At 36.9% G+C, this 27,971-nt stretch overlaps 3 protein-coding genes across 3 annotated transcripts; 1 reads left to right on the top strand and 2 right to left on the bottom strand.

Moving 5' to 3' along the window:
- Positions 1-1,164: 1,164 nt before the first annotated feature.
- Positions 1,165-4,107, top strand: LOC127127219 (LOB domain-containing protein 18). Its single transcript, XM_051056353.1, has 2 exons — positions 1,165-1,843; positions 3,552-4,107. The coding sequence occupies exons 1-2, from the start codon at positions 1,523-1,525 to the stop codon at positions 3,930-3,932; spliced, it is 702 nt and encodes a 233-aa protein (XP_050912310.1). The 5' UTR covers positions 1,165-1,522; the 3' UTR covers positions 3,933-4,107.
- Positions 4,108-5,241: 1,134 nt separating this feature from the next.
- On the bottom strand, positions 5,242-7,302 carry LOC127127218 (pentatricopeptide repeat-containing protein At1g01970). Its single transcript, XM_051056351.1, has 3 exons — positions 7,123-7,302; positions 6,379-6,946; positions 5,242-6,165 (listed from the first exon to the last, which is right to left on the bottom strand). Exons 2-3 carry the CDS (start codon positions 6,886-6,888, stop codon positions 5,383-5,385), a joined length of 1,293 nt encoding a protein of 430 aa, XP_050912308.1. The 5' UTR covers positions 6,889-6,946; positions 7,123-7,302; the 3' UTR covers positions 5,242-5,382.
- An 11,266-nt stretch (positions 7,303-18,568) lies between these two features.
- On the bottom strand, positions 18,569-19,480 carry LOC127130953 (uncharacterized). Its single transcript, XM_051059904.1, has 2 exons — positions 18,910-19,480; positions 18,569-18,720 (listed from the first exon to the last, which is right to left on the bottom strand). The coding sequence occupies exons 1-2, from the start codon at positions 19,478-19,480 to the stop codon at positions 18,569-18,571; spliced, it is 723 nt and encodes a 240-aa protein (XP_050915861.1).
- Between the last annotated feature and the right edge of the window lie 8,491 nt (positions 19,481-27,971).

Below are 27,971 nucleotides of genomic sequence, written 5' to 3'. Positions count from 1 at the left end.
CATATGTGTCATGTTACTAAGTTTGACATCTTAGTGTCATTTGATCCTAATATATATATATATATATATATATATATATATATATATATATATATATATATATATATATATATATATATATATAACAATTAATTCATAAGACAGAAATAAAGGAAACTATAGATACTTTATAGTCGCAGATGTAGGCACAATTGACCGAATTACATTAAAAAAGAACGATCATTTCCACTATCTTTACTTTCGTCTATTTTTAATTTTATATACTAGTTATTTTTCTAACAGATTTAGAGTTTAAGTTTCTATAACCATCTCTCTAGAGACACTTGTCTCATGGGACAAATGTCCTGAAAATCCTCTTTGTGATGATTTGATAGTCAATTTCTGGAGTGTTTTTTCTTTTCAAAATTTTTTTTTTGTTAGACTTTTATAAACTATTTGTCAGCTTAGACGCGAAGAGATTATAACGTGTCAATATTTATAATAAATTGTCTTCAATTTTATCATATTTTTTATCAAATATTAATTATTTTATTAGAATTTTTTCATAATAAATTGAATCACTCCAAAAGAATACATTATTATTTTTTTACAACAACAACCAAGTTTTATCCTATCAAGGAGAGTCGGTTATATTATATTACTTTTAATAATTAATAAATATTATTCTAAAATTATTATACTCATTGATCACTTGTGCTTTGTTTTTCTTTTTAGTCAACAAAAATGTTTTATTTTTCTTAAACATCACTTATTAGAATAAAAATAGTATTATATTTATTTTTAATATGAATCAATTAAAAAAAATGAAACATGCTATACTCTCCACTCACTCTCATCATATGATATTTCATCTGTTAATTGTTCTCTCACAATCTGTCTCTCTCAAAAAACATGAAACAAAACATAGTAACCATAGTAAAGTGTCTTTTTACTATCTAAACTTAAGAAACCTCCATAGTAACAACACATTAATATCATTTTTGTACCATAACTCCTAAGCTAATTAGTTTATTTTAGCTGTAATATTTTGTAAAGAAGAAAAAGACAAAAGTGTGAGTCATTTTTAGCCAAACCATGACACGTTTCTCTCATATACATCATCATATTCATCTCTACTCTAAATTCAAAGCTTCTTTCCCAATACATAACTTGCATTCATCACATGATATACAACTTATATACTCTTATTATTCTTTTCTCTTAACTGTGTTTGGAGAAAACAGCATGAGTTGTGCTGAAAATATTCACGAGAACAACAAGGATAAAAGAGGAAAACTTAATCATTTAAGCCAACTTATATATGTATTTATCTAATGTATTTCTTCACGCAAGAAGCTAATATTTGAAGGTTAAGCATTTTCTCTTATATATAGCCCCACCAAATATTCCTACAAACATACTCTATCATTCCTCTTGTTTCCTTAATTCCTTCCTTTCATTTTTTCCTTCATATAATCAAACCCTAGCTTTTTTGTAACCTAATTATTACATCCAAAAAATACTATAAACCCTAGCTTTAGAGATGAGTCTGAACTCAACTGTCAGCAGCGGTAGCGGTGGTGGTGGTGGAAGCAGCGGAAGCCCTTGTGGAGCATGCAAGTTTTTGAGGAGGAAGTGTGTGCAAGATTGTGTTTTTGCTCCGTATTTCGATTCGGAGCATGGTACAACACACTTTGCAGCTGTGCACAAAGTGTTTGGGGCTAGCAATGTATCAAAACTTCTCCTTGGCCTTCCAGTTAACAGGAGGTTTGATGCTGCAATCTCTCTTTGCTATGAAGCTCAATCAAGGTTGAGAGATCCTGTCTATGGATGTGTTGGTCACATCTTTGCCCTCCAGCAACAGGTAACTCATTAGAATTATAGTTTATTTTATCATATTTAGTAGAAGGATTCGAACCTTGAACCTCTGGTAAAATATTTATTGAGTATTCAAACTCGAACTCGAACTCAGATGAAAATTATAGTTAATTAACATTTAAATTTGGATGAAAATGTTTTTTATTTTATTTTTGCATATAGTTATTCCCTTTGCTTCTTGATTTTGATGTCTTAATTATTCCCTTTTCTAAACTACTTTGGTGGATCATAAAGTTGCTTAAGAATCTCTTTTTCTTGACTCAAGAATTAATCAACATTTTATATAAGAGAAACAAAAATGAGGTTTGGGAAAAGAAGAAAAGAAAAAAGGTAGGGTTTGGGAAGCAATGGAAAGGGAACAGTTTGTATACATTTTAGTGAAATGTTTGAATTGATTAAGAAATGATGTGGTCGGTTGTTATGTAGTAAAATGGGTTAGTCTACAAAAAAGTCCTTGGTTCATGCTGTTTTTAGGGATGTGGTCGGTAGTTTTCATGATGCATTTAAGCTATTTTGATAGGAAAAATCAAAAATCGCATTAAGTGAAATTATAAAATTTCTTTGATATTTTCTTTTTAAAAATTGATATTCAACCTTGAAACCGACTAATAATTTCTCACAAACTTTCATGTATTACAAATGATTTTTTTCAAAGTTTGATCTGTTCTTTTTTTATTAAATCTATATTTGTTGGATTAATATAACGGCTATAATCTAATATTATTTTATATATGAGATTTTTTTTAATAAATTTAATCAAAATTACATAATTAAGATTTTTAAAAAATGAATTTTATAAGAATAAAATATTAATTTTATGTATTTAAAAGTATAAACATTGATGAGAGAAATTCAAATATAAAAGATAAATATAATATTTTGTGAATTAAACAATTTAAGGATAAAAAATTTTATTAGAGTGACAATATGAATATCATAAAATTGAATTGGTATACATAAAATTATAAAATGAGATCTCTAAAATACTATTGTTAGAAATATTCTTAGTGAGTAGATTATCTTTATGACATGTATTTTTTTTTCTTTTTTAAATAAGAGTGTTAAAGCATGAAGAGAAATATTTATTTGTTTTATTGACTTACTCCTATGTTACCCAAATTATTTAATAAATTTTTTATCAGATAAAAACAATATTTTAAAAGACTATAATGCTATAAATAAAATATATAATATGCCTAGGGAGTAATAAATATTATAATTGATTGACTTTGAGTACTCTACTTCAAAAATTACAACTGTAATTTGATAATCCCCATGCTTATAAAGGTCAAGGTCAAAATCAGAAATATTAATAACAATACTAATCTTCAAATTATTTCACTAAGATTGGTGAGCTTAGATATTTTTTCCTTCAAGTTTAATCATGTTTATTTTTCCCAAGTGATTTTGTTTATACAAAACTCTTATTTATCTCTTCAAGAAATTTGTGAAACTTGTTTAAAGTCAAAGCATTCATACTCTTCAATGTATTCTTGCATCCTAAGACAAACCGATATAATGGTACCATAGAAATATTTGATTAAATTCAACTTTAGAAAAACAAAAGTGCTTAAACAAATTTAATTTGATGAAGATTCATATTTTTATTATTTAATTTAAAATAAAAGTATTTCATTTTTAAGAAATATTTTTTTTTTATCATGATTATTTTTTTCTCTTTGATTGTTCCCCAGGTGATGACTTTACAAGCTGAGCTCTCCTACTTACAAAGCCACCTTAACTCAACAGAACCACCTCAACCACCATCTCAGGCGGCCACAGCGCCAATTATCTTCTCCTTCGCCGACCTACCACCGGCCACCGCGGCAACTATGCCGGCCACCTATGACATGTCTACACTGTTTGATCCAATGGGCCAGCCTGCATTGTCTGTGGAACAACAGAGGGCCAATATTGAGTCGGGTCAATATGTAGCTGCTCATGGCCCAATATCAACCACTAGTTCTGGGCTTCAATCAGTGGCATGTGACCTTTCTCACAGACAAGTTGGTTCTGCATCAGGATCATCCTCCAAAGCCTCATCATCTCCTCCCTTTTCCAAATTTTATAAATGATCAGTCGTGTCTTGAGTTTAATTCATTTATCTTTTGTGTTCCTTTGACTGGACAAGGGATATATTTTAGCAAGGGATTTTAAATTTTCAAACATTTTTCAGTATAGACCAATTATATTATGTATTATTCGTGGTTATATTATTATATATTATTCCCTTCCTTTCGTTTTGCTAAATTTCTTTTACAATTACTTCTTGTTGATGGCATGTTTTTGCGAGATAGCCTCGTCAATTTAGTATAGTGTTTAGGAGTTATGGTTAAATACGAATTGATGTTAGCTTTAATAGAGTCACATAGACAATGAGATCACATAGACAATGAGATCATTGCAGAGGAAAATAGTTATTTTTTACTTGAAGTTGATTTTTGGAGATATTTGGGACAAACTCTTTCATCTTTACGGATTGACTTCAGAATCTTATCATTTACCTACACCTATAACAAATCGACTGTAAACTTAATTCAGAGTGTAGTGGTGGGTGGATCTTTTGTTCAGTTTTATTTGGATTAGCAAGATGGTCATTTAGTGGTTGTGGTTTGGTTTCTGAGTGACCAGTTTTCCGCATGTGTTTTATTGAGAATAACAAGTGTGAATAGTGTAGGAAGTCCCACATTGGTTTGAGATTTAGAGACTGAGCATTTATAAGTGGTTTAAGTTAAGGGACTGATTCATTTGTATCGAAAATATTTCTATATGGTTGTGGGAGTGTCCCGTTAAGAGTGTAAACGGCAGTAAAAATGTATGCGATAAAAAAATTCCGCTTGAGGGAGAGCATTGTGAATAGACTCATACTTGAGGGAAAATGTCATACTTTTGTTAGAAATGTGGAAACTTAAATATTTATAAGTGGGAGAACTCACGCGTATATCACCTTAAGATTTTATGTGAATATATAATGTGTCTTTCACAAATGTGTTGCTCTTAAAGCAAAGTCCCTAAAATGAAAATGTTCTCTCATATTGACCCCTCGAATTGGCCCCACAGGTTTTTGGTTGTTGTATCTTTTTTGCTGTCGTTTTTGTTTTTCAGCACTTCTTGTGTGTTTTGGTGTTTGTTGTAGTGAAGTATTTATCCTTTATTTTGCCATTAAAAGAAATACCATGTTTGTGCATATTGAGTTTGTTTTTGCATGCGTTTCAAAACTCTATTACTTATGTTTGTCATTGTTATATCGTAGTTAAATAGAAGTTCTAATTTGGTTAAAACGTGGTTATCCTACTCATGACCTCCAGAAACTTAAACTTAAAAACAAAAACTTAAAGAAGTAACAATTTGTTGCTTTTGTTCAACTAGAAGACCAGAATTACATTGAAAAGGGAAAGAAAGGGGTAGTTTTCATTGCATAGCATTGCATATTAAAATGACTATAATACATTGAAAACAAGAATGATTTCTTAGGGACATTGTTCACACACAACTTCAAATAAATTATAATGCAGTACCTTTACACTAGCTTCTTTGGTGACTGGTAGTGGTGGCAAAGTCTCTTAAAACAAGTTCCACCTCTTCCACAACCCCGAGTTTCCGGAACCACCCCGCCAGTATTCTAGAAGTTTCTTCTTCAACCATAATGCCATCCTTCTCCAAATCCATTAGAAACTCTAATGCTGTATTTAGCATGTTTTCCTTCTCATAAGCAACAAGTACTGAAGATATGCATTTATCAGTAGGTTCGATACCAACTCTTCTCATATTTTCAAATGCAATTCGAGCTTTTTGACTTTGCCCAGCCATACCGTAGGCGTAAATAAGAAGACTACACATCTTATCATCTGGAATGATACCAGCCAACTGAATTGCATCAAAAACCCTTTGCGCTCCTTCCGCATTACCTATCCCGGAATAAGCTCTAAGTAATGCTTTGTAAACCTCACTGCCTGCATATATTTCTTGCGCGTCCATTTCTTCAAGTAAACTCTCTCCTTTTTCAGGCATTCCAGCTCTAATATACGCCATGATCATTGAACCGTATGACCTTTTGTCCAAAGGCTCACCGAGCAATTTGATCTCTTCATAATATTCCTCGGCCCGATCAAGATGGCAAGCCTTGCTGTACATGTGAACCATGGTAGTTAGAATCACTTGATCACAGATGAAGCCCCTTTGCTTCATTAACATGAAAATATTTTCAGCAGCTTCGAGTTGATTCGCCTTGCTATAATAATGAATCAACTTTGTATAATCGCGAAGATTGGATTCAAAGGATTCTTCTATAAGAGCATGCTCTGCCACCTATAAAAGTGTGTAAATCAAATTTTATCCATCATACTAGCCCATAAACAAAAAAAATACTACATAATTGAAATTAGAAGATGCAGAAATACTACTGATATATGAAGTTATAGGCTAATAGCAAGAGACTTAAGTAATCTGCATAAGCTCATAGGGACAAATCTCATTATCACAATTGTACCAAAAATGTAGTAGAAGACGGGAAATAATTACCTCGAGGTAAAGAGGATGATCGATATTTTTCAACTCTTTCAGAACCGAAAGCCAATCCGCTCTAGTAGGCATCATAATCTTCACCCAAGCCCCCAAAACATCACATAGTCTTCCCTTTTCTTCAGAAAAACATATAATCTGTCTCATCACGGCCTTACACCGCTTAACCATCTTGAAGGGAAGTTTAGATATAGCCAGCTTTTGTTCTTCTGTGATACCATCTCGTATCTCATTCCATCTAAATCTTTTGCAGTTTTCTTCCACCACTTCTTCCACAACTCCCTCAGTACTAACGGCAACTAATACCGAATCAAAATGGCGTTTATGGATATCAAAATCACTCAGTTTATTCCATAAAGCGTTTCTTTTGTTCCGGATAGGATACAATTTGATGGCATTATTGGTTATTGAGTAATTAGGGTTGTAAATTTTGCATAACAGGTTATTGCAATAGGTTCCCATTATGAGAGTAGGATCAATAGAAAACCTATTAGTTCCTAAGATATTCATACTGAACTAGCTAGCTGAATGAAGAACATTACAATTTTAAGCATATAAATTGAAGAATCTGAAAATGGTGAAGAAAAAGCGAATGTTATGAATTCAATTATTGTGAAATAGAAGATGAATTGAAATGTGAATTAATTTTACGCAGAAGAAGCAAAAGTTCTTCGCGCTTGAATAGAATCCTCGCGCCCTAAAGAAGAAGGGAATGTAAATTTGAAAAGGAGAAGATGTAGTTACCACTATTTCTGGTGACCGACGAGAAACTCCGGAGCGTTTTCCGGTGAGGTTTTGGGTTTCCGGGTAGTTGTTCAGTGCGATTCCGACAACTGATACAGAGGCAAAGCGGTTCTGAAGGAAGTGGATTGGGTTTCCGGTAAATTAGAGTTTAGACTGTGTTTTTTTTAATAAATTTTTTTCAAATATATATATATATATATATATATATATATATTAGTCCTCTATTTTAATTTTAAAATTCATTTTAATTTTTTAATTTAAAAAATAATTATAACTTATCTTTTAGTTCTTCAAAATATGAAAATTAACGACGAATTTAATAATTAATTTTTGAGTTTTTTTGTCGCTAATAATGATATATATGAGGAGTTATAAGATTAATATTGTAAGATAATGGAAATCGTGTCCTTCTCATTGATCTTAATAGAATATATATACATTAATGTGTAACATTTGGTCGACTATCTAATTATGATACAACATAATTATAGGAAACTAATTATGACTAATTATAACAAAATATTATATTCTATCACACCCCGGCAGTCAAAGTAGGAGGTCCACGAACGCTTAGACTGGTCCGAAAAACATCAAAGAGAATGCGAGGAAGTCCTTTGGTGAATATGTTTGCGATCTGATGTCTTGAGGGAACATGAAGGACGCGAGCCTGACCACGAGCTACCTTTTCCCGAACAAAATGAATGTTCATCTCGATATGCTTAGTGCGTTGATGTTGCACAGGATTACTAGATAGATATATGGCATTAACATTGTCACAATACACCAAAGTGGCCTGAGGAATAGGAAAATGAAGTTCTAGGAGAAGATTGCGAATCCAACACGATTCGGAGACAACATTGGCAACCCCCCTATATTCGGCTTCAGTACTTGAACGGGAAAGAGTTGGCTGCCTTTTGGAAGACCAAGAAATAAGGTTGTCACCTAGAAAAACACAGTAACCAGATGTAGAACGTCTGGTGTCAGGACATCCACCCCAATCAACATCAGTGTAGGAGATAAGCTTTGTAATGGGAGATGGGGATAGGTGTAGTCCAAAATGTAAGGTGTCATGAACATGTGTTCTATGCGAGGGGCATGCATGTGGAGACAAACTTGTTGAACAGCATATGATATATCAGGTCGAGTGAAGGTGAGATATTATAGGGGCCCTGCAAGAATCTGATACAAGGAGGGATCCTCATAAGAAGTGTCGGAGAAGGTGCTGAGTTTCTGCTTGGTGTCAACAGGAGTGGCTGATGGTTTACAGGATGTTATGCCAGCACGTTCAATGATCTCTTATGCATAAGTGCTTTGACTGAGAAATATGTCATCAGGATGAAGAGATACTGCAATACCTAGAAAGTAACTCAGAGGGCTCAAATCCTTCATTGCAAACTCAGATGCTAAGAGTGACATAATTGATTGGCAGAGGACCTGAGTGGAGGTGATGAGGATGATGTTGTCTACATACATCAGAATGTAAGCCATGTCTAAACCTTGTCGATATATGAAGAGGGAGTGGTCTGATGTGCTATGGCGAAAGCCAATGGTGGCGACATAGTCAGCAAAACGTTGGTACCATGCCGTAGGCGCTTGCTTGAGACCATACAATGACTTCTTCAATTGACATACATAATCTGGATGACGGAGGTCGCGAAAACCCAATGGTTGATGCATGTAAACAGTCTCATGAAGATCACCATGTAAAAAGGCATTTTGGACATCCAGTTGATGAATGGGCCGGGATTTGGAGAGAGCAATGGTAAGCATTATTCGAATGGTAGCGGGTTTCACCACGGGGCTAAAAGTCTCATCACAATCCACACCTGCAACCTGTGACCTGCCATCACCTACAAGACGAGCCTTATCACGCTCAAAGGAGCCATCATAATTTTTCTTATGCCTAAAAATCCACATACATCGAATAAGATTAGCATCACAAGGACGAGGAACTAAATCCCATGTCTTATTTCGAATAAGAGCATCAAATTCAGATTGCATTGCGGATTTCCAATTCGGGTCTGATAAGGCTAGTTTTGGGTTTTTAGGTGTGGGAGAGATGGTGTGGTCAGAGTGAGAGATTGATAAGTTAAATATCGTGTGGGGTTTGACAATGCCTTTCATGCTTCGGGTGGTGATGCTTCGTGTAGGTAAAGGTGGACGCGGTTGAATTGATGGTGGTGATGGAGAGTTTATTGTAATGGGTGTGTTGTTCGAAGAGGTAGGAGATGATGATTGTTGGTTTATTGAGGGTAGTGGTAGGTCAATTGGGATTGTGGGTATTGGTTGGTTATGTGCAACAGGTGGTAAAATTTGATTTTGCCATTGATGTATAAGGTAGGGGTGAAGGTCATCATCTAGGAATTGATAAGAGTGAGGTGAAGGGGAGTGTATCATGGTGAAGGGAAATTGAGTTTCATCAAATATAACATGCCTCAAAATTATTAATTTTCTATTAGACAAATCAAAACACTTATAACCTCTATGCTTCGGCGGATAACTCAAGAAGACACACGGAGTAGAATGGGGTTGTAACTTATGAATGGTAGATGACGGGAATAATGGATAACATAGACAACCAAAGACTCTGAGATATGTGTAGGTGGGATCACGATGATACATGAGTTGTATTGGTAATTGATTATGAAGTGTTTTACAAGGAATAATATTTAACAGGTAATTTGCCATGTGGAGAGCATGATGCCAAAATGAGGGGGGAACAGAAGAATGAGTGTAAGACCCCAATTTTGACCCTAAGATCCCTCATGAAATTGCATCATAAGCACTAGCATTGGGATCATACCTTGGCATCTTCCTTACCCCTCCTTTATTGGGTTTGTTTTGGAAGAGATCACCAAGCACTTTGTGATTATATCATACTTGTATTTTAGCATGTTTCACTAACCAAAATACCAAAAATATGTCTTTGTATCTATCTAACTCTTTTTGTAGGTAGGGACATGATATCCTTGATTCATTGATCACGTCTAGGGTTTGAGACCATCATGAACAAAGAGCATAATCAATAATTTATTCAAGAGTGGTTATGAGCATCGTGTATGAGTCCCAAATGCTTCTACATGTTATATTGATCAAGTTTGCTTCAAGAGTTTGAGGGTGATTTGCCTTGGAAACCCTAGTTTGACTAGGTATCTTGAGTAACTTCTCCAACAAGTTATCTCATCAATTGATCAAATTTCTCAATGGACACTTCAAATTTCATCATCTTATGTATATATGATCTACCATGAGCCAAGAAAGTCAAGAGAATTGGAAATTAGCAAGTTGGTTGATGGTGGTTGGCCAGATGAATTCATCTGATCAAAACTGGGTCTCCCTAGATCCTATCTCCTACAATTTTCACCATATGAAAATTATTCCAAGATAAAACTTACTCTAAATGACATTATAAACAACTTTCATGTTGAGACCTAGAGCTAGTTTTGCTTGGAAAATCATTTTCTATGTTGAAACATTATAGGTCATTTTGTTTAAACCCTAATTTGAAAGTCAACTTCCCAAGGCCATAACTTGCTCAATTTTTAGAGAGGAAATATTTCCAAGTTGCACAATTAAATTCAATGTGTCTACTTCAACTTTGATGTTTGGAGTGGGAGCAAATTCAACTTCTTTGCACATGTGATATGAGGCTATATTATAGGTCACTTTTGACCTATACCATTGGTCAAGTGATTTTGCCAAACTTCAAAAATGCATAACTCTATCATTTCAAATCTAAATGACATGAAATTGGTGACAATTTTAAAGTTCTTTGAGATATATACAACTTTGATGAAGACACTTTTCTCATTTGAAGCTCCCATAAAAAGTTAAGCAAGGTGGAATATTGAGACATATGGCTTGACACTTAGAAAATTTTCAATATGTCAAATTTTGCCAAACTTCCACCTCAAATATCTTCAAGCTCCAAGCTCCAAGCTCCAAATGAAAAAGTGTTCAACATCAAACTTGTTCCTCTTGATCTCACCTTTCCAAAGAGCTAAAGTTCATGAATTTTGGATGAGAAATGCATGGGTTGCACATGGCTTAAACAGGCTAGTATCAAGTGGCATGGATCAAACTTCAAACAACAATGTGCAAATGCCTTGCAATCCAATCCACATCCAATGCATCTGAACTTCATTATGGACTTTTGAACAATCATTTGATGGACTTATACGTGCCCATGCAGCTTGCTTACATCATTTTGCCAATTTTGGAAACTTGAAGGAGTGTGCAATTATCACTTGAATTCTCTATGAATTGAAGCTCAATTACTCAAAATGAAGACACACACTGCGCAAGCTTTGATTCCCCACAGAAAACCCTTCATACCAAGAGGATAAACCTGAGAAATTCTGTTGAATTTGATCTTGAATCTCCATTGTTTTGGAATTCAATTCTCCAGGAGTCCTTTGATTCTAAGCCTTTCCATTCCTCTTCTGCAAGTAATTGGAGTGAAGAAAAGCACGATTCAGATCAAGATCTAGCAAACTCAGACCTCCATTGAAGGTATTTTGCAGAAAATTTGATCTCTTCGATTCTCCTTGTTTCTTGCTTAATTCTCTTGATTATTGTGTTGGCTGAAGTCCTACTAATGTAGGCAAGGTGTTTGAGTTGTTTTGGTGATGAATCGAAGCAACTCAGATCATGAACCTCATTTTTCAATTCCACATATCTATCAATATAGTTGGAATTGGAAGAAATGGAGGTGATATTCGTGCTCAGTGGTGTTTTCTATTTAAAATCATGTCCCTGTTTGGAATTTTGGTGATGGTTGATGATGACCAGTCTGGCGAAGCTCGCCGGAGAAGACAACCAGAGCTCTGGCTCCGGTGATGATGTGTTTGAGGTCTAAACCGTGTGATCCAACTCCTGTGTGTCTAATCTCAGTCGTGCATTGTGATTACCAAGTTTACAGCACAGTGGACTCGTGCATTGGTAGAACGCGCGTTGTGGATCATTAGATCTGCCACCTCAATTAATGAGGGAGATCTGATGGTCCACGTATTTTTGCAATTTCTGATTTTCCTTTTTATTTCATTTTCTTCAATAATTCATATTAAATTCAATATTGATCCAAAAAATATGGGACTTTCACCAAAAATTTCCAAATATTTTTCTCTTTCATATTCTGAATTAAAATTATTATTTTGGATCATTATTAATATTTTTCATGAATTAATTGATTTTTCTTTTGTTTTTAATTGTTTAAAAATATTTTTAAGTGTCCAAAAATTATGAAATTTTTTATCCAAGGTCCTTTGACCTTGTTTGACCTATGATAAATCACATGACCATTTATTTGATGTTTTGATGTGATTTTAGGATTTGGACAAAACAAATTTGAATTTAATGCATTATTTTAATACTTTTAATTGAATAAATGCCATTTTAATTGTGTTGATCATTTGGATTGACTTATTTGAGTTTATCATTTGTTGTTGGGCCTTGGTCAAGGTTGATTTGACTTTGTCAAGTTAATATTATTGGATTTAGGGGATTGATGCAATGTAGATTCCATCTCCCAAAATGAATTAATAATATTAATTTGGTAAAAGTCCTCCTTTGACAAATTTGTGATCTCATTCATCCTTTTCCCTCTTCATCTAATTCCCCTTCTTCATTCATTCATTTCCATTGGCCAATGACATCTCTAAGTCTAAATGCTAGTTGATTGAAAGATTAACATGAGTATGGATGAGATTAGGCCACACCTTTGCATATTTTTTGTGTGTGGTATGTTTAATGAGCATAGTTCTTAATACTATGTCTCCAACATGCATTAACACCAAAAGTTTATTGCCCAGCCTCAAATAGTTGTGACTTCTACCTAAGTCTAATTACGATTGCTTAACATATCGCTAAATTTGTGACATAAAAGGCATAAGCATTCTAGTTAGTGAGATTGTAAGTCTCCCCTCTTCGATGGTATTGTGTGGAAACTTGGCCTTCTTTCCTTCCTTTGGAAGATGTTTTGGTTCAAGGATCCATGCTTGTGGTAAGTGGGTTGAGTGTTCTCCAAATAATGTCTTAACATCAAAAAGCAAAGCAAAACTAACTATTAACTTACTAACCATTAACTTTTACTTTCAAGCTTTTACTTTGAATGCAATTTATTTTTATTGCTCTATTATCATTTGTCATTGTACATATCATTCTAATTGTTTATGTTTATACAATTTTCACTTTATCCACTTGGACCATATTGTGTGATAGACTTTGTTGCTTGTTTGTTTGACTGGTCTTTGACCATTAATGCACATAATAATAACAAAAAAAACCTAAAAGACAACTTGAGTGGACTGTTGTTTTGATCTCCCCAATTGGACTTAGAATTTAGGCAACATTTCTTTGCTAATGGACTTGGCCAATGCCAATTTGTTGAAAGACCAAGAACTTGCAAGTTTGAATTCATCTGATACATCATTCAAGATCTCTCCAGATTCATCTGCAACATTGATCCTTGTTAAGCTGTTATGTTGAACCTGTGACTTGTGGAATTCATCTGCTACATAGGCTATTTTGAGGAAGATCATTGAAGTGGATAAGCTTGGATGAGACCATCTTTATTTGATGCCTTTGCTCTTCAAGATTGATATAATTGTGCATTTGTGTGTTGCTTGATTCTAAAAAGTCCAAGGGAATTCTGGGTTTCTATTAACATACTTGTCTATTGGATTGTTCCCATTTGGTCAGATCTTTTCAACTTTAAACTTTTAAATTTCTTGTATCTAGGGTAGTCTCTTCATCTTCTCCCCGTTTCTTTAATTTCAAAATCTCTCCCTCCATTTTTAAAACCTTCTTTGTGTGAACTATTTTGTTCTAAACTTTGACCACTTTTACAAAAAGATAGAAACTTTGGCCTTATGCTATTGCATTTTCAAACTTATTTTCTTAAATCAAACTTGTAAATAAACTTAATTATACTTGACTTAAATTTTCAAAAAAAGCCAAAAAGAACTAACTCATTCAAACCATTTTCAGGTCTTTGTGCCTTTCAAACTTAATTTTTGTTAAAAACCAACGTACTCACTTTGAAATTTCTAGCACGAACTACAAGGTTTTGATCCCTCATTTATATGTTGGTACGTAGGCACAAGACCAAAGTTCTTGTCAAACACAAAAATATAATTAACCAATTCTTTTCTCATCCCCCCATTTTATTTGTTTGTAAACATCACTTTGTACAAAATACATATGCATACAAAAAGGGCTCCCTAGGAGTACCTAGGACACTTTGGGTGATAACACCTTCCCTTTGTGTAACCAACCCCCTTACCTGTGATCTCTGATTTTATTAGTTTTTATTTGAAAACTTCTTACTATTTAGGTTTTGTTCGCATTTTTCCCTTTTCCCTTGGAAACAATAAAATCGCGGTGGCGACTCATGTCAATTGATCTTTAGCTTGTCAATAGCTTAATGATCATGTATTTCCCGCTACAATGAGCTAGCATAGTATGTATCATATTATTAATGGTTCCTATTTTGCGTTTCGCTTTCCCATTTTGTGAGGATGTCTGGGGACAAGAGAAACGAAAAACTAGGCCATGATCAATGCAATATTTTTGAAAAAGCTCATTATTATATTCACCGCCATTATCACATTGAAATGTTTTGACTTTTTGCAAAAATTGAGTTTGAATGAGTTAAGTAAGTGACTTGAACGTTTCAAACACATGAGATTTTCTACTAATAGGAAAAGTCCTCAAGAAGTTTGTAAAATCATCTAAGAATAAGACATAATATTTATGACCAGCAGAACTTAAAATTGGAGACGTCCATAAATCACTATGTAAAATGTCAAAAGGCATCAAAGTCGTAGTTTGAGAATAAAAAAATGGCAATTTAACCTGTTTGCTTAAAACACAATAGTCTCAAACGACATAAGAATTAAAAGTTTCACAATATATGAACTTATTTTTGCGAAGGGAATTCAAAACAGACACGCCTGGATGACCAAGACGACTATGCCAAAGACTGGATGTGAAACCGGAAAAACTGGGTGGAGTGGTAACTAGATAAAGATCTCCAGTCTGTCACATCTGAGAAGGGTGATCCACGTCTGAAAATCAGAGACAGTAAAACCAAAAGGATCAAAGGAAACAGAAACATTGTTGTCAGTGGTGAGTCGTCTCACAGAAATTAAATTTTTAATAATTTTTGGGGCATGCAGGACATGGTTAAGGTGAAGTGGTTAGTGAGATGTGGTTATTTGTTTGTGTCTGGTGTCGTGAATTGGAATTCCATGGCCACTGCCTACAATGACTTTTTGATTTGAATTATTTACTGGAAAATAAGACGAGAGATTACCTTGTGATGTGGCTGTGTGAGATGTTGCGCCCGTGTCCATGTACCACTGATTGACAGGAGTGTGGAGTGACATGGTGTGCATTGCGGTCTCGATGTCTGTCGGTATCTAAGATGAGGTAGAGGTTTCATACACCTGAGGATGCTGTCCTAGAATGCCTGGCTGCTTAAGAGGACCGACAGGGCGTGTCCACTGTGTCCACTGAGAGGTGGGATACGAACATAGTGGCATAGTCCATGGTGGTGGAGTCCAACCCCATGGTTGTTAGGTTAGATATTGAAATTCTGGTATCAGATATAAGATGTCGAAGGTAATGTTACGACACTGATATCTGCTAACACACAATGGATAAAATAAACAGAATGGTAAAGCAAATAACACAAGCAATTGTTAACCCAGTTCGGTGCAACTCACCTACGTCTGGGGGCTACCAAGCCAGGAAGGAAATTCACTAAAATAGAATTAGTTCAAAGACTCTCCGTACACTTCAACAAGTTACAGTCTTTCTCACCTAATCTCTACCCGTGCAATTTCTACCTAAGCACTCTTAGATATGAGAACCCACTCACTTCCCTTACAATCACACACCAGTGATTTTAAACAACTATCCCTTGTGAAAAGAAAATACTTTTCAATTACACTCTTGATTTTACTTCACAGTTTCAATCAAGAAGACACACTCTTGATCTTGCTTCAAAGCTTTGATCAAGAAGACACACACTCTTGCTTAACAGCTTTAAAGTGACAAATTACAACCATAAATCAGTCCAATTCAATCATCAATGGATGACTTGAATGACCTACAAGTCTTACGACTAAACAGACACAAACCCTAGCTCTCTCTCTATATTTCGCTCAGTCTTGGTTGTGTGTTCAAACAGGTTTTCTAAGTCCCTTTTTATAGAAGCCTTCTGCTGGGCTTGGACATCTTGAAAACCCTAAATCTATTTTCCAATCAAATCTTTTTATAACAGCTGGTTAGATCTCTTTGGAAAATATGTAAATCTGGTTGTAATCCATGATTGAATGCGCCAGCTAGCCATATCTTCAATCATCCAAAGATTGCCATTAATTGTGCAATCACAAAACACCAGACATTCATATTGAATGTTCTGTGTACAGGATATCATGACATCGGGTCTGACATCCTGGAAAAATCCTACATAATTCAATAATTCCTTTTATAACTTCCAGCAGGTACAACCATATCAGATGCCATGACATTGTGTATGTCATCTGAAACAATCCTGCATGAACATGTTCTTTCATTTAAGCTCCAGCAGGTACAACCAATATCAGAAGCCTTGTCATTGTATGTGGCATTCTGAAACAATCCTGCTTGCACATGTTCTTGAATTCCAGCAGGTACATAGGATATCTCATGTTAAGACATCTTGTGAACACTCTTTGTTTTACCAAAATTGCTGCCAACACTTAGAATCAACAAACTCCCCCTTTGGCAAATTTTGGCTAAAACATATATCTGTCATTTTTGTTCACAAGGCAAACTATCAGCAATTTAAACAACATAACAGTAGTTTAATCAGCAGCAGAAGCAAAACAATTACTAACTATGGCTACTAGTAATACACACATGCACAAGGGTAATTCTCCTCCCCCTAAATCTGTGCAACACAAACAGAATTACTAGTTATGGATGCAACTAGTAAGACACACAAATGCACAATGCACAAGGGTACTTCTTCTCCCCCTAAATCTGTGCATTCATCAAATAACAGCTACTGTAACTCCAGCACCTGTATCAGCCAGAATGTCATACTGACATCTGCTTCAACATCAACACCTGTGCACCATATCAGACATCCTGTTTGACATCTGTAAACAGAACAACATACTGTTGTAGCACCTGTGCACTTCTTTCAATAATAGTTGTCCTCCAGTCCAGCCACACACATCTCTCCACAACTGCTTCCATATCAACACTTCTCCCCCCTTTTTAGTCAAAATTGACCAAAGGTGACCAATTAGACAAAATAAATGTCAATTAGTCTGTCAGAGAATGTCAGGACAGATGTTATAACATTAAACATGTTAAAACATAATATTCATGTAGTACACACCAACATTATACACAGCTGAAAGCTGAGATAATGACCAAATTCAAGGAACTCTTTAAGAGCCCTAAATATTACATAACAGGCATCAAAAGGACTGCCACAAAATACAAAAACAGTAAAAACATCAACCTTCCAATCAGCACCAACTTCCACCAAACTTTCCAGTACAGCTCCCAGTCTTCAATTCAGCCAGGAACCATTAATCAGAAGAAGAAGCATCACTTTCACCTTCACTTGTATCTTCACCTGCACCTTCAGAGTCTTCTAAACTTCCAGAGCTGCCACTGGATTGAGATTTAGGTCTTGCATTTGAATCCTTACCAGCCTTCTCTATGTCTTCCCTTTCCAGGCTACATATGAGAACTTCTAAAGCTTCTTTTCTGGCCTTGGCCACCCTTATACCATTGTCCAATTCTTTGCAGGTCTCTTTTAGTTGGTCAATCAGGCTTCCTTTAGATGTAGACTCCCTTCTGGCAGATGTCATGACATCATTGACATGACTTCCCTCAAACAGCTTGTAATGAATGGACAGAGGGGATTTTCTCTTGCTTGGAATGTCACTTGTACTCAGAATCCCTGGTTGTTGGCTTAGGATAATGCCACAAATAAGGGAGGGGAAGGCAATGGGTAACTTCACAGCATTTGTAGAAGCATGTCTAATGGTTTGATCAAATATGAACTTGCCAAAATCATAGTTAACCCTTGTTCCAATTGCATGAATGATTCTTCCAAGATTGATGGAGATAGTAGAGGCATGATTAGTAGGAATCCAATTAGCTGAGCCAATCTTGTGCAAGATGGCATATTTAACACTAAGCTTTCCAGCTGATAAGTGATTTCTACTAGGCCATTCCTTAACTTGGCCAGCTGTGATAACCCTACAGACCTTATTGTCTGTGGTTTCTAGGTCTACTCTTCCATCCATTCCTCTTCCTAGGAACTTGTTGATGACACTTGGTGAGAATTTCACACATTTGCCCCTTACAAATACCTTGCAAAACTCCCTGTTGTTCTTATCATGAATATCCTCAGGGATATTAACAATAAACTCTTTAACTAACCCCTCATAGCATTGGTTACCACAGTCTTCATGAGTCCAACATTTTTTATCAACTCAATTACCTCATTTACCTCTACAGCTTCTTGTCCAAGTTCTCTTTCAATGGCTACTCTTCTATGAATGACATATTTCCACTTTGCTGCTCCATCTTCCAAATGAAAGGAGATATTGTCTAGATGGACAGCAGCAGCCTTGCCAGGAGATTTCTGAACAGCCTGCCTTTTTGCAGGGGAGATGTCTGGGACATCGTCTTTAACATCCTCCTCAGAATCAGAGATGTCTCTTTCTTTTCTTTTCCCAACCTCAACCTTGCTCTAGGGTTTTGAGGGTCCTATACCTGCAGTCTTTTTCACTCTAGCAACTCTCATTTTAGCCACACTTTTTCCTTTCTTAGTTCTCAGTTTTTCAGCTACACTAGGTTTTACCAGATGAACCAAAGGATCATCCTCTCTTTTAGTGCTTCCTTCCTCTAGGTCAATAATCTTTTCTTGAGGCACATTTGGTTTCTTGCTAGGTAGGGTTTTACCTAGAGAGCAAAGCCCTTCAGCAGCAACCTCCTTTTCTGATCTAGATGAATCATCATCTTTATCAGCATGGGGTTCTCCCTCAGGAGAGGGTTCCCTTCTGGACAGAGGGGTAGAAACCCCTTCAACTTTGTGCCCTTCACTCAGAATTCTCGTGACTAGTTTCCTTATAGCACGATCAGCATAATACATGTCTTTAGGAAGAGAGGAGTTACCAGAGGTATTACCTTGCCTATCTCCAGTATTGGAGGAAGGACCTGTGGTGTCGCCCGGTATCATGCACAGAGGAGTGACGTCCATCACGTCTTCATCTTCAAACTCCATGGATGGAGTCTTTGCATGTTGGGAGGGTTCGGTACCAGATGATGATGGATGTTTGGACATGTTGTGGGACTTTTGAGAAACGCTTCTTTGCCCTAGCTGAGCTTTTCTGAGAAGATGAATGGAGAGGGAGATTGTTGCGTTTAGGTAGCGTGTGCTATGGGAATAGATACTATTTTCAATGCCAGGGAATGATTCATCATTAATGTGGCTCTTTCTTTTAAAGGGGCAGACACTATTTTTATTTTCTTTATTTTTCCACTTTAACTGCCATAATTTCTCAAGAGTCCAAATCCCCAATTTTCCTCCCTCATATTCAATTTTACCCAAATTCCTTGCAAGCTTGTCTGCTAGTTCCAGTCCAAGCTTTAGACTTCTGAATTTGTCTTCCACAAATTTTCTAATGGAGTAATAATAGCAATACCAGTACTTTGTCCATCTGTGCTGAATCTGATTTTTGGACCAGGTTTTAGTATACAATGTTATGACATCGTATGTGACATTGAATGTGTAACACCCTTCTAAAATACCCCAAATATTTAATCAAAATAACAAATATGTATCTATCAGAGTAAATATGCAATTAAGGGTGTCACACAATATGTCACACTATTCATCAAAGTAGCTTGTCATGCTCATTTATTTATCAAATAAAACAGTTGCATAATACGCAGCGGATAGAGATCAAATCGATCATTCAAAACATGCAACATACTACATGTAAACTGGTTCAACAATCATCAACAATACAATTAAAATGTTCCCTCCCGATGTTACATCTATCAGAGCATGACCCACTAAGGAGACTACACTAGACTCCAAGCATTAGCTTCTACTCAACTCATTGCTCGTTACCTGAAAAATAGTTGTAAGGGTGAGTTCCTCAATCGATATAGTAAGCATTATAAAATATCATGTCATGTTAAGTAATTTGACACATTAATCACCCTAATCATATCACACATTCAGTAACGGCACATCAACCCAATTATCATACTCAATACTACACAATTCATACTCATACTCAATGTCAACACAACCACACGTATAATATTGGAATACATCCATTCATATTATACGCCATACATACATTATGAAATGAGACTCCACACATGCGGTACCGACTATTCTTGAACATCTAGTTCAAGCTCACCGATCAAATCCAGATACGGCTACTAAGCTCACTAGTCCCACTCATTTGAGATCTAGTGACTCACTCACTAATTCCTCACCATGGGAATTAGCTACAGCCCCAAAGGCTATGTTATGCACACTAATCACCTAGCATGCAAACATCAACAACGAATCCACAATGATTCACTCACTAATTCCTCACCATGGGAATTAGCTACAACCCCAAGGGCTATGCTATGCACGCTAATCATCTAGCAATGCAACACCAACAACAATCCACAATGGACATATGCTCACACTCTAAGCCATACAACAGTCCATTCACAAATACATGCATAATATATACATTCACAACATTATGCATATCATCATACATCATCAACACATGTATCAAACACCATATCATGTCAAATAATTAATCACAGTATTAGCACACTCTACTAATACCCTTACTACTCAAAACAACAGGAAATAATCCCTATTACATCATCCGCCAACATATGCCAACCATCAATTAAGTACACAACATTTAAAACACCAATTTTCCACTCTGCAACAGTGTTAACCGGTTAACGCCCTGGGTTAACCGGTTAACGCAGCACAAACACGCTTCCTGCCCAAAACTTAACAGTGTTAACCGGTTAACGCCCTGGGTTAACCGGTTAACGCAGACAGAACAGCAATATCTCAGCAATCCCAACAGTGTTAACCGGTTAACACCCTGGGTTAACCGGTTAACGCAGACAAAACAGCAATTTTACACAATACAACACAGTGTTAACCGGTTAACACCCTGGGTTAACCGGTTAACGCAAGACAGAAAGCTGTTCCTGCGCTAACACAAGGCAGAATGCAGAATTCTCCGCATTTTCCGTCGTTGGAGGACTTCCGGACCTCCGATTCCAATTCCGTAACAAGCTATACGTCCAGCAAATTACGACTCACACGACTATCGATTCAATTACAGTTTTTAACACAGTTTATCCAACATAATTTTCAGCATTCACAATCCCAATTAGGGTTAATTCAACGGTTTATCACTACCCATTACATGCTAATCCATAATACCCATTAAACGACGATAAACCCCCCTTACCTGAGTTAATCCGGCGAATCTTTTAGCTTCAAGCTCTTCCTTCTTCAACCTTCTTCCTCTTGTTCTGCCTCTTTGCCCTTTCTCCACTTTCCACTTTTCAGCCGTTTCTCTATTTTTCACGTAAAAACCCTTTCTTTACCAAATGGACTCTTTTTCTTATTTCCAACTTATATATATTTTCCAATAATTATTATTCCAATAATAATAATAATAATAATAATCCAATAATTCCAATTATTTAATTAAATTAATAAATATAATATTAACTTAAATTAAATAATTATCTTATTTTTGTCGGGGTGTTACAACTCTCCCCCACTAAAAGAGTTTTCGTCCTCGAAAACATACCTCAAGCGAATAACTCCGGATAAGACTCCTTCATCTGACTCTCAAGTTCCCAAGTCACATTGCCACCTGCTGGTCCTCCCCAAGCTACCTTCACCAAGGCAATCTCTTTACCCCGCAACTGCTTCAACTCTCGATCCTCGATCCTCATAGGTGATGTTTCAACAGTCAGGTTATCTCTCACCTGTACATCATCTATTTGGACTACATGCGACGGATCATGAATGTACCTCCTCAACTGAGACACATGAAAAACCTCATGCAAATTCGCAAGCGACGGCGGTAAAGCGATACGATAGGCTACCTCCCCTATCCTCTCCAAAATCTGATAAGGGCCAATAAATCGAGGTGTCAACTTCTTCGACTTCAAAGCTCGACCAACCCCAGTTATCGGAGTAACACGAAGAAACACATGATCTCCCTCTTGAAACTCAAGTGACTTCCTCCTCTTGTCGTGATAACTCTTCTGACGACTCTGAGCAATTCTCATCTTCTCCTTAATCATCTTAATCTTTTCCGTAGTCTGTTGGACAATCTCCGGTCCAACCACAGCACTCTCACCGGACTCATACCAACATAAAGGTGTCCGACATCTCCTACCATACAAAGCTTCAAATGGTGCCATACCAATGCTCGAATGAAAACTATTGTTGTAGGTAAACTCAATCAAAGGCAAATAACAATCCCAAGCACCTCCCTTTTCCAAAACACAAGCCCTCAAAAGATCCTCTAGTGACTGAATCGTCCTCTCAGTCTGACCATCAGTCTGCGGATGATATGCAGAACTCAATCTCAGCTTAGTTCCCATAGCCTTCTGCAAACCTTCCCAGAACTTCGATGTAAATCTAGGATCTCTGTCCGAAACAATACTCGACGGAATACCATGCAAACTTACAATCTTCTCAATATACAACTCAGCTAATTTCTCTAACGGATAATCCATTCTGATCGGAATGAAATGAGCCGACTTTGTCAATCTGTCAACAATCACCCAAATAGCTTCACAATTCTTATTTGTCCTCGGCAAACCAAACACAAAATCCATACTGATACTATCCCACTTCCACTCTGGAATAGTCAACGGTTGCATTAGCCCAGACGGCTTCTGATGCTCAATCTTTGACTTCTGACAAGTCAAACAGGAATAAACAAAACTCGCAATTTCTCTTTTCATTCCCGGCCACCAAAATAACTTTTTCAAATCATGATACATCTTCGTAGCTCCAGGATGAATACTCAGGCCACTACGATGTCCTTCCTCCAGAATACTCTTCTTAAGTTCGGTAACATCCGGAATACACACCCGATTACCAAATTTCAAAACACCATTCTCATCAACTCTGAATTCACCACCTTGACCTTGATTCACTAGAGTCAACTTATCAACCAAAAGCACATCGGATTTCTGACCCTCTCTAATCTCATCCAGAATACCACTCGTTAATTTCAACATTCCCAATTTAACACTATTGTGAGTACTCTCACACACCAAACTCAAGTCTCTAAACTGCTCAATTAAATCCAATTCCCTAACCATTAACATAGACATATGCAATGATTTCCGACTCAATGCATCAGCCACTACGTTTGCTTTACCCGGATGGTAATTCAAACCAAAGTCATAATCCTTCAGAAATTCTAACCATCTCCTCTGTCTCATATTCAGCTCTTTCTGATCAAACAAATACTTTAAACTTTTATGGTCACTGAAAACCTCAAATCTTGATCCATACAAGTAATGCCTCCATAACTTCAGAACAAATACCACAGCTGCCAACTCTAAATCGTGTGTCGGATAGTTCCTCTCATGAACCCTCAGTTGTCTCGAAGCATAAGCTATAACCTGCTTATTCTGCATCAACACACCACCCAAACCCAACAATGAAGCATCACAGTAAACCTCAAATGGTTCCGACGGACTCGGTAATATCAGAATAGGAGCAATAGTTAACCTTCTCTTTAACTCTTGGAAACCTTCTTCACATTTTGAGTCCCAAACAAACGCTTGCCCCTTTCTGGTCAACATCGTCAACGGTAACGCCAACTTAGAAAATCCCTCAATGAACTTCCTATAATAACCAGCCAATCCAAGGAAACTTCGAATCTCAGCAACAGACTTCGGAGCTTCCCACTTAGACACCGCTTCTATCTTAGAAGGATCAACAGCAACACCACCTCTTGAAATTACATGACCAAGAAAACTAACCCCTTCTAACCAAAATTCACACTTAGACAGTTTAGCAAATAACTTCTTTTCTCGGAGAACTTCTAAAACCACTTTCAAATGTTCAGCATGCTCTTCTTCAGATTTCGAATACACCAAAATGTCATCAATAAACACCACAACAAACTTATCTAGGTACGGATGGAAAATCCTATTCATATACTCCATAAATACTCCAGGCGCATTAGTCACACCAAAAGGCATTACAGAATACTCATAATGTCCATACCTTGTTCTGAAAGCAGTCTTCTGAATATCCTCAGTTTTCACACGTATCTGATGATACCCAGATCTCAAATCTATCTTGCTGAACACACTCGCACCAACCAATTGATCCATCAAATCATCAATCCTCGACAAAGGATACCGATTCTTGATCGTCACTTTATTCAGTTGCCTGTAGTCCACACACAACCTCATAGTACCTTCTTTCTTCTTAACCAATAACACTGGTGCACCCCACGGTGACACACTCGGACGGATAAATTTCTTATCCAACAGATCTTCCAACTGGCTCTTTAATTCAGTTAACTCAACAGCAGACATACGGTACGGAGCCATCGATATCGGTCTAGTACCAGGTACCAAATCAATCGAGAACTCAACTTCACGCTCTGGCGGCAATTCATTCACTTCTTCTGGAAACACATCAGGAAAATCACACACCACTGCTAGATCACAAATCGCCAGTTTATCTTTAGCCTCCAAAGTCGCTAACAGCATAAACAACTCTGCCCCATCTGCTACTGCCTCATTCACCTGCCTTGCTGATAGAACCAAACTCTCTCCTTCCTCAATCTCAGGAAAGATCACAGTCTTATCAAAACAGTTGATAGAAACCTGGTTAGACACCAACCAGTTCATACCCAAGATAACGTCAATCTGCACTAGTGGAAGACACACAAGGTCCATCCCAAAGTCTCTACCAAAAATACTCAAAGGACAATTTAAACAAACTGAAGTAGTAGTCACTGAACCCTTCGCAGGAGTATCAATCACCATACTACCATGCATCTCAGATATCTCTAACTTAAGTTTCACAGCACAATCCAAAGACATAAAGGAATGAGTAGCACCTGTGTCGATAATAGCTACAAGAGGAAAGCCATTAATATAACACGTACCTCTGATCAAACGATCATCTGCAGAAGTCTCAGAACCCGATAAGGCAAAGACCTTGCCTCCTGACTGATTCTCTTTCTTCGACTTAGGACACTGTGGACTGATATGACCCACCTCTCCACAGTTGAAACAAGTTACAGTCTTCAACCGGCACTCTGTAGCCAAATGACCACACTTGAAACACTTCATCTCAGCACTGGTACACTCATGGACACGATGTCCAGCCAGACCACATCTATAACACTTAGCAGGGGTGCTAGAGTCTCCCCCACTAGGCCTCTTCATCCCACTCTGCTTCTGAAAACCTTTGCCAGCTGCATACGGTTTTCCACGATCATTCTGATTCTTGCCTTTCCTATCAACCCTTTGCTGATAGCTCTCTGCTCTGGCTTTGGAATCCTGTTCAAAAATCCTGCAACAGTCAACCAAGTCAGAAAACACTCTGATCCGTTGGTATCCAATAGCCTGCTTGATCTCGGGACGTAACCCGTTCTCAAACTTCACACATTTCGAAAATTCTCCAGTAGCCTCATTATAGGGAGTATAATACTTTGACAGCTCTGTGAACTTAGCAGCATACTCAGTAACAGACCTGTTACCCTGTTTCAATTCCAAGAACTCTATCTCTTTCTTTCCTCTGACATCCTCTGGAAAGTACTTCCTCAGAAATCTCTCTCTGAATGCAGCCCAAGTGATCTCAGCATTCCCAGCAGTTTCCAACTCAGTGCGGGTAGCAACCCACCAATCATCTGCTTCTTCTGACAGCATATGCGTACCGAACCTGACCTTCTGGTTATCGGCACACTCAGTCACTCGGAAGATTCTCTCTATCTCCTTCAACCACTTCTGAGCGTCATCTGGATCGTATGCTCCCTTGAACATTGGAGGATTGTTCTTCTGGAACTCACTCAATTGACGAGCAGCTCCCATCCCCACAACATTCGGATTCCCTCCAAGTACTCCAGCTAGCATACCCAGAGCCTCAGCAATCGCAGCATCGTCTCTACCTCTTCCAGCCATCTCTATTCTGAAAACCCAACAAGCTAAAACAATAAGTACTGATAGGGTTACACAACACCTATCTCGTACAGGGGAAACAGAATAATTACGACTCGACTCGACCGACTATGCTCTGATACCACTAATGTAACACCCTTCTAAAATACCCCAAATATTTAATCAAAATAACAAATATGTATCTATCAGAGTAAATATGCAATTAAGGGTGTCACTAAATATGTCACACTATTCATCAAAGTAGCTTGTCATGCTCATTTATTTATCAAATAAAACAGTTGCATAATACGCAGCGGATAGAGATCAAATCGATCATTCAAAACATGCAACATACTACATGTAAACTGGTTCAACAATCATCAACAATACAATTAAAATGTTCCCTCCCGATGTTACATCTATCAGAGCATGACCCACTAAGGAGACTACACTAGACTCCAAGCATTAGCTTCTACTCAACTCATTGCTCGTTACCTGAAAAATAGTTGTAAGGGTGAGTTCCTCAATCGATATAGTAAGCATTATAAAATATCATGTCATGTTAAGTAATTTGACACATTAATCACCCTAATCATATCACACATTCAGTAACGGCACATCAACCCAATTATCATACTCAATACTACACAACTCATACTCATACTCAATGTCAACACAACCACACGTATAATATTGGAATACATCCATTCATATTATACGCCATACATACATTATGAAATGAGACTCCACACATGCGGTACCGACTATTCTTGAACATCTAGTTCAAGCTCACCGATCAAATCCAGATACGGCTACTAAGCTCACTAGTCCCACTCATTTGAGATCTAGTGACTCACTCACTAATTCCTCACCATGGGAATTAGCTACAGCCCCAAAGGCTATGCTATGCACACTAATCACCTAGCATGCAAACATCAACAACGAATCCACAATGATTCACTCACTAATTCCTCACCATGGGAATTAGCTACAACCCCAAGGGCTATGCTATGCACGCTAATCATCTAGCAATGCAACACCAACAACAATCCACAATGGACATATGCTCACACTCTAAGCCATACAACAGTCCATTCACAAATACATGCATAATATATACATTCACAACATTATGCATATCATCATACATCATCAACACATGTATCAAACACCATATCATGTCAAATAATTAATCACAGTATTAGCACACTCTACTAATACCCTTACTACTCAAAACAACAGGAAATAATCCTTATTACATCATCCGCCAACATATGCCAACCATCAATTAAGTACACAACATTTAAAACACCAATTTTCCACTCTGCAACAGTGTTAACCGGTTAACGCCCTGGGTTAACCGGTTAACGCAGCACAAACACGCTTCCTGCCCAAAACTTAACAGTGTTAACCGGTTAACGCCCTGGGTTAACCGGTTAACGCAGACAGAACAGCAATATCTCAGCAATCCCAACAGTGTTAACCGGTTAACACCCTGGGTTAACCGGTTAACGCAGACAAAACAGCAATTTTACACAATACAACACAGTGTTAACCGGTTAACACCCTGGGTTAACCGGTTAACGCAAGACAGAAAGCTGTTCCTGCGCTAACACAAGGCAGAATGCAGAATTCTC

Source organism: Lathyrus oleraceus, chromosome 3, assembly GCF_024323335.1.
Source record: "Lathyrus oleraceus cultivar Zhongwan6 chromosome 3, CAAS_Psat_ZW6_1.0, whole genome shotgun sequence".
In the NCBI taxonomy this organism is placed as follows: domain Eukaryota; kingdom Viridiplantae; phylum Streptophyta; class Magnoliopsida; order Fabales; family Fabaceae; genus Lathyrus; species Lathyrus oleraceus.
Note: the sequence above shows the minus strand (reverse complement) of the source record. Positions and strands in the feature narration are given on the sequence as shown.

Coding starts and splice junctions, on each gene's coding strand:
- LOC127130953 (XM_051059904.1), bottom strand. CDS start 19,480: ATGTCCAAACATCCATCATCATCTGGTACCGAACCCTCCCAACATGCA. Junction 18,721..18,909: donor TAGAGTGAAAAAGACTGCAG/GTATAGGACCCT, acceptor TTCATTTGGAAG/ATGGAGCAGCAAAGTGGAAA.
- LOC127127218 (XM_051056351.1), bottom strand. CDS start 6,888: ATGAATATCTTAGGAACTAATAGGTTTTCTATTGATCCTACTCTCATA. Junction 6,166..6,378: donor ATCATCCTCTTTACCTCGAG/GTAATTATTTCC, acceptor ACACTTTTATAG/GTGGCAGAGCATGCTCTTAT.
- LOC127127219 (XM_051056353.1), top strand. CDS start 1,523: ATGAGTCTGAACTCAACTGTCAGCAGCGGTAGCGGTGGTGGTGGTGGA. Junction 1,844..3,551: donor TCTTTGCCCTCCAGCAACAG/GTAACTCATTAG, acceptor ATTGTTCCCCAG/GTGATGACTTTACAAGCTGA.